A 10,592-nucleotide genomic window follows, 5' to 3' on the forward strand; every position below is an offset into this window, starting at 1 on the left:
TGCCGCGGCCCTGGTGAGCGCAGGGGGATCCTCACCTCCCCCTCTTCTCCAGCCCTCGCGCTGTTCTCTGGCTTCTCCGCTGGGCCTGCGGAGTGCCTGAAAATCTGAGCTTTGAGGAAAACGGGGTTGATTTTGAGTATTGTGAACACACAGGATGGATTTTGCGCTTAGTGAAAACCGGTAGAAAAAATAAGGCAGAAAATGCTGTTCTTGGGCTGTCCCTCACCCCCCTTTTCCTTGGGCAGCCCCAGTGACGTCGGTGCTGTGCACAGTCACCTCTGCTGCCCTGTGGGGAGCCGCTCCGGGCATCCTGTCGCCGTACAGCTGCGTTCTGCTCTGCCACATGACGGGGGAATGATCCCTGCCCTGCTGAGTGCCCCCCCGTACCCCTGCCGCCGGCGCTGCTCTCGCTTCCCAGGGAGTTTCACTTCAAACCAGGGAAGATCTGGCAGCTGCTGCTCGAGCGTGTTTGCCTTCCTGACGCGCACGGCCATCGCTGTGCTGCTGGAAGTGGCTGTAAACTTTGAGCCCAGGGTACCCAGAGGAGATCGGGGTGGTACCAGGGATAATGAGATAACGTCAGTCTTTGTCTTGGGACGCAAATGGATCTCTTGTAGAAAAAGTAGGTGGGGAGAAACCTGAATTCTCAGTCATTTCCGTTGTCGTTTTGGTCTTTGTCAGGCTTATGTTTTTACTGTGATGGGAACGCAGGTTCCCCTAGTGTCACAACGTAGACATTGTACTTGGGTTTACGTTTTAGACGAGTTTAACCCTAATCTGAGGGGTTTCAGCCTGGTGTTTTACTGCAGAGCCAAGGGTTTTAATCATACATGTACTGACCTCGTGGAGTCAAAAAGGGTGCGGGTAGGTGCGTAATCCTAGAAATGGTGGGGTAACTTTGGCTCTTACACGCCGTAGTTAAAGCTGAAGGAGTAGCCTGCTCCACTGCTCTACACTCTGCAAATCCAAACTCTGTGGGTTTGGCCTGGGGATACACCAGTTTTTTAAAGCAAGGAGGAAGTTAAGGTATTTTTATACACATAAACTTCCCCTAGTCATAAATCAAGCAGAACTATGGAGGATTTCTATGTCTTGACTAAAATGGAGAGACAGCAGGGAGATGGTAACCCAAAATCATTGGTTTCTGCTCCATTCGGAACAGGGCGACTCTTGACTTGTGACAGGGAATGCCGCTGTGCTTGGGGTCGGTTCGGGGAGACGCACCAAGAACCTGTGACCCTGACCTCCCGAGGTGGAAGGGTGGGTTCGTCCTGTTCAGTGAACAGTGTGGTTTGGGTAATGGTTAATGAGGGAAGTTTTGTGTCTGGTAGAAATGACAGCGGGAAGGAAATGCTGCAGTAAATTCTGGAATAGGGATCGCTGCCTCTCGTCGGTTTTTGAGTCTCCTGGATTTTTTTTTTTGTTTGTTGTTTTCTAGAACGACTATTTGCAATCTGTACACGATGCCACGGATCGGGGAGCCCGTCTGGCTTACTATGATGTCGGGGACGCCGGAGAAGAACCAGCTTTGCCATCGCTTCATGAAGGAGTTCACCTTCTTGATGGAAAATGCTTCGAAAAACCAGTACGGTGGATTTCTAGTTTTTAAAATTATGTGTTTATGTCTTTTTATTTCAAACCAGGTTTTGGATCTGTTTTTAAAATTGAGGTGATCAAAGAATCAAAAGACTGTCTGTAAATACCCCCTTTAAAACAAGGGGGGAACGATGCACCTCGTTAAACGCCTGCTTCCTCGCAGTCCTGAATCTTGGTAGAGGCTAAACATGTGAAACGTAGGAAGCGCGTGATGGAGGTGTGTGTCTGGGAGGGGCTGAAACATGCCTTATGAGGTGCATTACTCTACCTTTCAGAAGCAGTTAGCATGTGATGAGCAGGGTTGGACACGGTGAGAGCCGTGTCTGTAACACCGTCTGACCGCAGGTTGCTGCTAAACCCGACTCCTGTGAAATGCTGCTGCGGGAACTCTGGGCTTCGTTACCGCTCACCCTCCTGCCCTCAGGACAAAGTTGCCAGCGGTTGTTAAAAATTGGGAAAGAGCACGTCCTTGATAAACTGGGGAGAATCTGATAAATTTACTCTTTTGTCAACGCTTCATCCTCTTTCCCCAGGGCATGAATAAGGGAAGTTTGTAAAGCGTTTGGCTCCGCTGAAGTCCTAAACCAAGCACAAACGTGAAATTTGAGTGGGAACAGCACTGAAAGACTGTTAGCTGTGGGAAACTGCTCTCTGCAGGGTGGGGAAGGGGCTGCTGCTCACCATCTTCCAGCTCTGCCACCAGCTCTGTTGTCCCTTCCCCCCTCCAAGATGAGAGGGTGACACTTGGCAGTCAGCCTGGTCCACCCTCTTCTGCCTCACTGCAGCGGGAGCAGCTATAGGGAGTTGGGAGCACCCCAAGTGTATATTCCTCAAGCAATTTGCTGCTGCAGTGGAAGCTTTTTCTTGGGAAAAATGCAGTCCCTGCCATTCTGAGCTCTATACATCTTGAAGATGGTGATTGAGATGGGACATCAGGAAGGAATTCTTCCTGGAGAGGGTGGGGAGGCACTGGGACAGGTTGCCCAGAGAAGCTGTGGATGCCCCATCCCTGGGAGTGTCCAAGGCCAGGCGGGATGAGGCTTGGAGCAACCGGGTCTAGTGGAAGGTGTCCCTGCCCATGGCAGGGGGTGGGACTGGGTGGGCTTTAAGGTCCCTTCCACCCCAAACTGTTCCGTGATTGGTTATGTTTGCTTTATTTTAAACACAGTAAGATGGAAGGAAGAGGAAAGTCAAGTCTTCCCAATCCCGTTTTAAATCTCCTTCTCTCTTATGGCTGTTACCAGTGAGGAAACAGTTAAGATTAACCTGTGGGGTTCCTGATGCGTGTAAAGTGTTGAACTAGCATTATTTTGAGGTTCTGTGGTTTGAGCACTTTCCTGCCCGGGCACCTGCGGCCACCAGCACCATCTGTCGGCGTTCAGGAAGCTCTTGGGCTGCGCTTGTGCACACTGCTCCTGCCAGGAGAGGGGACTGGGCAGGAGAGCCTTCCCTCCACAGGGCAGAAACCATCCTCTGTTGTTACAATCATAGAATCATGGAGTGGTTTGGGTCGAAGGGACCTTAAAGCCCACCCAGTCCCACCCCCTGCCATGGGCAGGGACACCTTCCACTAGACCAGGTTGCTCCAAGCCTCATCCAGCCTGGCCTTGGACACTTCCAGGGATGGGGCATCCACAGCTTCTCTGGGCAACCTGTCCCAGTGCCCCCCCCACCCTCTGCGGGAAGAATTCCTTCCTGATATCCCAGTTCAATCTCCCTCTTTCCACGTAAAGCCATTGCCCAATACATTAGATCACATTTTTCAGGAAGGTTTTTTGCCTTGCTTAGCTAGTGAAAACTGCTTTGCTGGTGCAAGGACACAGTATTTCTGGCCGAGCTGTTTCTTGTGTCGGTGCTATTACAAACTTTATATTTGGGGCTTTATATTTGAAAGGGAACGTCCGTCTGTGCTTAGGTTGCGTAACGGCAGTTTGAAGGAGCACAGCACCTAGCTGGTTTACAGTTTGGCAGCAGCAGCCTTCCTTCTCCTCAGCGGTGACAGATTCTTAGGGGATTGGCATCCCCTTGGAGTACAGGGGCCACCCAGTGCCCCTGTGTTCTCCCAGGGAAAAAAGTAAGTTGGTTGTGAAATGTTTTACAACCTAAAGCTTGCAAAATAGGAAGTCTCATAATTACTGCCAGGCGGAGGAACTGAGTCGAGTGGCCACAAGTTGAAAATAATTCATTTTACTTTTATGTGTGTGCTCTAAAAAAGAGCTTTGCAGGGGTAGGAGGGAGGGTACAGCCCCCCCTTCTCTCCCCAAGGAACCAGGACCGACGGGATGATCTCTGCCGACTGTTTCTGAAGTCCTTGATTCACAGAGACTATAGCCCCGCTGCCAGTTTAACACCCTGAGTGTGTACCAGGGGAAGAAACTGATGCTGAACATTCTGCTTGCAGGTTTTTACCAGCTTTACTGACTGCAGTCCTGACTAACCACTTGGCCTGGGTCCCTACCGTCATGCCGAATGGCCAGCCGCCTATAAGGATCTTCCTGGAAAAGCATTCTTCTCAGAGCGTGGACATGCTGGCCAAAACTCATCCCTACAACCCGCTGTGGGCACAGCTCGGTAGGTGGCAAACGCCTCTAACCACCCAACAGCTTTACGTCAGCGGGTCCGCGTGCGGTGCTTTTTACGGATGCTTGTTACTTCCTCCCCCCAAGGTAACATTTTTGTTTAATGCAAAATGGGACAAAAGTGTGTGTTTCAAACTTAGAGGGGGTCAGTCTCTTTTTTTTAAATGTGTGCTGGAATTTCTTAAGGCATTATCAGTTGTGAAACAGCAGCCAAAAATCAAAGCCCTCTGTGGTCATCTACGGTAGGTCTCTCACGGTCACCTGCCCTGGTGATGATGGAGGATTCCGGTCCTCCTTCTGTAAGGAAAAAAACAGTTTTTCTTTTTGGGGATGCTGTCAGTAAGCCTGATTCTGGAAAGACCAAAGCAAGGAAATGTAGCTTTTGATAAGAAATAAACCTCCTCTCGATACAGCAGGTGAAGGAGCAGCGCAGTACAGGGAATCGTGACTCGGGTAAGGTCTCAAAGCCCAGTTGATAGGGCAGCTAGTCGTGCTGTCTCCTCTGAGTAGAGGAGGTGAGCTGAGCTTCCTGCTCTCTGGTCAGATTCTCCTTCTCTGCGCACAAACCCTCATGGAATTCGGTTAGGAAAGGGAGTGGAAAGTTTTGTGGCGTTACCCTATTGGGGTGTAGGCAGGAATGGGTAGGGAGTTGGCAGGAAGATGCTTTCAGAGCTCGTGGGACTCAAGGCATCCCCTGTGGTTAGGTCAGCCTTCGAGGCCGCTTGGATCCCTTGTCCCCCACCCCTGCGTCCACGCAGGGCCCGAATACCCGCAGAACAGCACGTGCACTGGCACTTCCCCACGTGGATCTGGAGTCAAAACAAACCCTCCCAGCGCAGAGCTCGAGGGGAGGGGAGGGAAGGATGTTGGCTTTGGCTCTGCACCCGCCACTGTCCCTTTTTGCCCTCGTTCTTGGCGTAAGTTTGTTTCTCCCCACAGCTTTCTCTTGGTGGGTAAAAGTTCAGCCCAGTTTCCAGACTATCCAGGGTAATTCAGAGCAGATGCCTCCTCTCTCCCATGGCTATATAAGGAACCCAGGAGAGGAGCTTTCAGAGCTGGGGACTGAAGTTAGGTGGTGCGAATACTCCCTAATACGTGAGATCAGATGTCTCCCTGACCAGCGCGTCACCTTACACACGATACCCACAGCATCGTTGGGATTCCCCGTATTGAAAACAAAATACTGGCATTGCTGTCCTCCCGCTCCTGCTTTAGCGTTTTCTGTTGTAGACCTGGCCTTGGAAAAGCGGCCGCAGCAACTGTCTGTTAGAAAAGTAGTTTCTTGTAAAGATGCAAAATGATGGTGTTGTTTCCTGTTGCAGGTGACCTGTATGGGGCCATCGGATCACCCGTGAGATTGGCCAAAACAGTTGTGGTTGGCAAAAGGCACGACCTGGTCCAGAGGTTGCTTTATTTCCTTACTTACTTCATCCGATGCTCCGAGCTTCAAGAGACTCATCTTCTAGAAAATGGGGAAGATGAAGCCATCGTCATGCCTGGAACTGTTATAACGACCACGCTGGAGAAAGGAGAAGTGGAAGAATCGGAGTATGTGCTAGTCACGATGCACAAGAACAGGGGCAACTTGCTGCCGACGGAGCCCGAAGACGTGAGGACCCCGAACTGCAGCTGCAGATACTGCAAATGTCCCACTTCCCTGGCACAGAACGTAGAAGGCGTTCCGCAGCAAGAGAGGGAAGACGCGCAAAACACTCCCAAGGTGGAGCTGGAATCTTCTTCGGATGAGAACACAACTATTGTTCCTGATGACTGCCAGGAAGACGATGTGGTCGATGTGAAGCCACCAAGACCCTGCCTGGACACAAAACTCGAGACTGTGGTGTGCACGGGGTCAGCTGCCCCAGAAAAGCGTGTCGCGATGGAACCTGGCTTGGAGCCAACGGCAAACGCCTGGGGGAAGGAAGACGCGCTGGAATCGGGCAGCCAGGCGGTCAGCGTGACGAGGTCACCCGGCATCGCTGTGGAGAAGAAGCCGCCGGATAAGCTCTTCTGCGCGGCGTTTCCTTGCAGCGCTGCCGAGGCGCAGACAAAGGTGACTTTCCTCATCGGGGATTCCATGTCGCCCGATTCAGACATCGAACTCCGAAGTCAGGCAGTAGTGGAACAAATTGCTAGGCATCACAGCCCGCCAGCAGCGGAGGAAGGAGTGTCTGCTGATCAGAACTGTGAAGCTAAACAAACTGTTGAGGACCAAAATAGAGACTGTGGGACAGCTGAACCCTTTCCTCAAGTTGCTCGTGAGCATCAGAGCTGGAATCCGAATCCGTACAACGCTGAGAGCATGAGTCTGTTCGATGAGTATTTTACTGATGACAGTTCAGTTGAAACCCGGACTATTGACGATATTCCAGGGCAAGCAGCCACGGACCTTCTTGCTCACAGCAGTAGTTTTGAGTTTTCTAAAAAGCTCTGTGCAAAGCCCAGCAAACCACCTAGCGAATTTTGTAAGTTCATGGACTCTCTTCGGCAAGAGACCTACAAAAATTGCTTTAATGAGCAGGACCAAAGAGAGAAAATCTCTATTCGTGTCCCCCATGGGGACAGGGAAAACGTAGAGAAAAAAGTCGCCCCAGGAATTGATTGGGACATTCCAAGAAATGAGAGTTCGGATAGTGCCCTGGGCGACAGTGAAAGTGAGGATACAGGTCATGAGCTAGCCAGACCCGGTGGTAACTATTACGGAGGAGAGCAGGAAGACTGGGCAGAAGAATACGAGATTCCTTTCCCTGGGTGAGTACTATTCAGCAGAAACAGAGCCTAAAAAAGATACAGCCTCTTCTCATGTCACATGTTGGGAGGAATGTAGCCTCACTTGGCATCAGTGCTTGGAAAAGTGTCTCTTGAGCTTGCTGGGTCTGAAAGAATGTAGAGAGATCAGTGGTCTGGAAAAAAATATGAATTGTGCATCGTGATCTTGGCTCATCCCCTTTTCTTCCACAATGCTCCGACTTTAAACCCTTTCCTTTTAAAAAGTGATTGAATGGAAACTAGAAGAGAGATGATAAATGGGAAGATGCAGCCTCTCTGTAAGCGGTGTTGTTTACTGTTGTGCATCTCTCTCCTATGCTTTTCCCGCAGATCAAAATTAGTTGAAGTGAACTCTGTCCAGCCCAGTATTGCCAATTTTGGAAGATCCTTACTAGGTGGCTACTGTTCATCTTACGTCCCTGACTTTGTTTTGCAAGGAATAGGAAGTGATGAAAAGCTGAGGCACTGTTTGGTGTCAGATTTGTCTCACGCTGTGCAGGTAATTAAGCTATATTTGGTAAATGTATTTGTCACAAAAAAAAAAAATGTTTTTGGATGTACAAACCTGCTGGAAGTGGAAATATTTACTGTCACAGCTCTTTCCAGGTTTCCCCAGTCCCAGGTCACCCATTTATTCTCCTCTCATCATTACTGTATCTGAAAAACGTGGCTATTTTCGCTGCAAGTCTGGAGCACAAAACCTGAGTCTCCAGCTGAAGGCAGCTGAGAGCTCGTGCCCTTTGGAAGACAGATCTCTGTGCTAAGCCGTGGGGGAATCGTCGTCTCCTGCAGACGTGGCGGCCCGCCGATGGTTGCGTGCCCGCACGGAATGACGTTAAACAAGCCCCAGCGCTGCAGTCGCTGGGGGTCTCTTCCCGGGCGCGGAGTCTTGCTGCAGTGGCTGTGCAGAAGCTCCCTCGGGATTCCTCTTCCCGTGCACGTCCAGCCACAGGCTGCTGCTCGCAAGGCAGAAGGTGCTCTCTGTGGTGAAGCCACCAGGAATGTTCAGTAACTTGAAACCAGTGCAAAGAGAATTGCCCTAAGGGGAATCACGCTTTTCATGTGCTGGGAATCGCCTCCACAGAAGCTATTCCCTGGATGAACTGGGGCCCAGCTGGGAAGCGGGGTGTTTCCTACCCCTTTTACACTCACCGGGAGAGGTGTGGGAAGCAGGCTGGCACTGAAAAGCGTGATTCTGCTCCCCTCTAGTTTATTCCCAAGGGAATGGGGAGGGACCCGCGAGCAGGCAGCCAGCTTCGCTCTTCTGGGCCTGGTTTAAGCCGTTTGTGAAGTGTAATTGAACCTGGGGCAGCAGCGTGAGGTACCTGCTGCTGTGGAACGGGGATGTCCGAAATACATCCCGACAGCGGGCCTGAGCTGCCACTGCCAAAGGCAAAGACCGAGAGGATGCAAGATCTTATGTGTGTTTATCTTCAAGGAAAATAACGACTGTGTCCTAGCCCTGTGTCAAGTCCTGTGGGACTCGTTGGAGGGAGATGCTTCCTAACAGTCCTGCCCAGAAAAACGTGTTGGGAAAGGACAGTGAGGTCCCAAACGCTCCTGGTTTTAAAGGCTGCCTGGCTGGGAGCTGCGGCCGGGAGGAGCTGGGCGAATGCTGGGCTCCCCACTCCCTCTGCTGGCTTCCAGCATGGAGACCGGCACTTCGCCTGCCAGGCCGAGCTGGGGCAGCTGTCAGGTTTGGGGGATTAAAATACACTTTAGGTCATAGAATCCCAGAATCCCAGAAGGGTTTGGGTTGGAAGGGACCTTAACGATCATCTAGTTCCAGCCCCCATGCCGGGGGCAGGGACCCCTTCCACTAGACCAGGTTGCTCAAAGCCACATCCACCCTGGCCTTGGACACTTCCAGGGATGGGGCATCCACAGCTTCTCTGGGCAACCTGTCCCAGTGCCTCCCCACCCTCTGCAGGAAGAATTCCTTCCTGATGTCCCATCTCCCTCTTTCCATTTAAACCCATTACCCCTTGTCCTGTCACTCCCTGCCCTTGCAAATAGCCCCCCCCAGCTTCCTTGTAGTCCCATTCTTGGACTCCCTTGTCCAGCCAGGGACACACTTTCAGGCCTGGAGGAAAGTGAAAGAAAAGCAGCAGCTTTCCATTTAAGGCAGCGTCCTGCCTACGCTACCGTCGTGAGTCGGTGGAACGCAGTTCCTAGCACGTGCGGCTGCATTTTAGGCGAAGCGCTGTCGGCGACACCACCCAGGGTGGCCGTGTGTTGCGCAGGGGGCGTTGTCGCTCGTTGTTCTCAGGGTCCCGCTGTTCGTTTCTCGTTTCTAGCACCCTGTTCTGGATGAACCGATCGCGGAGGCAGTCTGCATCATTGCGGACGTGGACAAGTGGACGGTGCAAGTGGCCAGTAGCCAGAGACGAATGATCGATAATAAGCTGGGAAAAGAAGTGTTAGTCTCCAGTCTCGTCTCCAACCTGCTGCATTCCACTCTTCAGCTTTACAAGCATAATTTGTCTCCGAACTTCGTAAGTGTGAATGACAGTCGTGAGCGTCCTTTGGCTTCGGAGGGGAAAGAGGTTGCAAGGTTCTGCCTGGTTTATTCATCCATCGCCACGGTTTGAGCTGCTGGCACGCCCCCGATGTAGCTGTTGGAGCTGTCGGCTCAAACGCCGCTCTGTGAGCGAGGCAGCTGCCTCGGGAATGCTGGTTTAACATGAAATCCAAGGCTTCTGCTCAAAACTAGGAGCCTGGCCAGGCTCTTAATCTCGCTCACCCTCCACCTGGAGACGGCCAGGGAAGAGGCGATAGGCGTGTGGGGTCTGCGCGGAGGCCGGGTGCGGTGTGGGTGTCGAGCTGTCTTGTCCCTGACACGACTCCCTTTGCTTTCTAGTGTGTCATGCACCTGGAGGACCGGCTGCAGGAGCTGTATTTCAAAAGCAAGATGCTGTCCGAGTATCTCAAGGGCCAGATGAGAGTCCACGTCAAGGAGCTGGGCGTGGTGCTGGGGTAGGATCCCAACCTCCCTCCGCGCGGCCCTGGGTGCCACATCCTCCGGCCGGGGTGGTTCTGAGCACAGCAAAGCGGATCCCTACATGGGAGTGGAAGCGCGGTGTGGGATAAATCACCCACGGCCGCTGGCTTAGCGCCTCGCCAGTGCTTCATCCCAAGGATGCCCCAGCCTTTCTCTCTTCCCTCTGGGCAGGCAGATGGGCTCAGCGCTCTGGAGCTCTCAGACTCCTTCCTTGGTCAGCCATCGCTGAACTACATGGGGCACCTGATTCCGCCAGGTTGACTTTCCCCATGCGGCAGAAAACACCCTCTGGGGTGGCAGGCACATGGTCCCGCGGCGGGGGTGGGGCACAGGCAGAGCAGCTGTTTCAGGGGTGTTGATAGGAAGGCTTGGAGCATCACTTTGTGCAGGGGGAGCGGGGAGGCACGTGGAGGACGTGTGGGGCTGGAGCTGGGGGTGAGCTGCAGCACGGCACCAGGGCTTCCTGGGGAGCTGCAGGAGCATTCAGCCCAGTGCTCTGCTCCTGCGCTTTGTCCCCCAACTGCTGCTCCCCCTGATTCGAGGGTGGAAGGAATCTGGTGGTTTTCCCCCTCCCAGCTGCCTTCTCACCGTTCGTTGGCCCTGTGAAAGCAAACCCAGGCAGGCGTGGGCCGAGGCAGTGCTGGCCG

General features: G+C 52.6%; 1 protein-coding gene across 1 annotated transcript; it reads left to right on the forward strand.

Moving 5' to 3' along the window:
- Window positions 1–1,438: 1,438 nt before the first annotated feature.
- FNIP1 (folliculin interacting protein 1) lies at window positions 1,439–9,939 on the forward strand (the record flags this gene model as incomplete). Its single annotated transcript, XM_010146972.1, has 6 exons — window positions 1,439–1,585; window positions 3,998–4,167; window positions 5,498–6,926; window positions 7,275–7,443; window positions 9,242–9,439; window positions 9,805–9,939. Coding segments are annotated over 6 exons (2,233 nt in total), but the record flags the coding sequence as incomplete, so codon positions are not given.
- Between the last annotated feature and the right edge of the window lie 653 nt (window positions 9,940–10,592).

Source organism: Eurypyga helias, unplaced genomic scaffold, assembly GCF_000690775.1.
Source record: "Eurypyga helias isolate BGI_N326 unplaced genomic scaffold, ASM69077v1 scaffold41922, whole genome shotgun sequence".
Lineage (NCBI taxonomy): Eukaryota > Metazoa > Chordata > Aves > Eurypygiformes > Eurypygidae > Eurypyga > Eurypyga helias.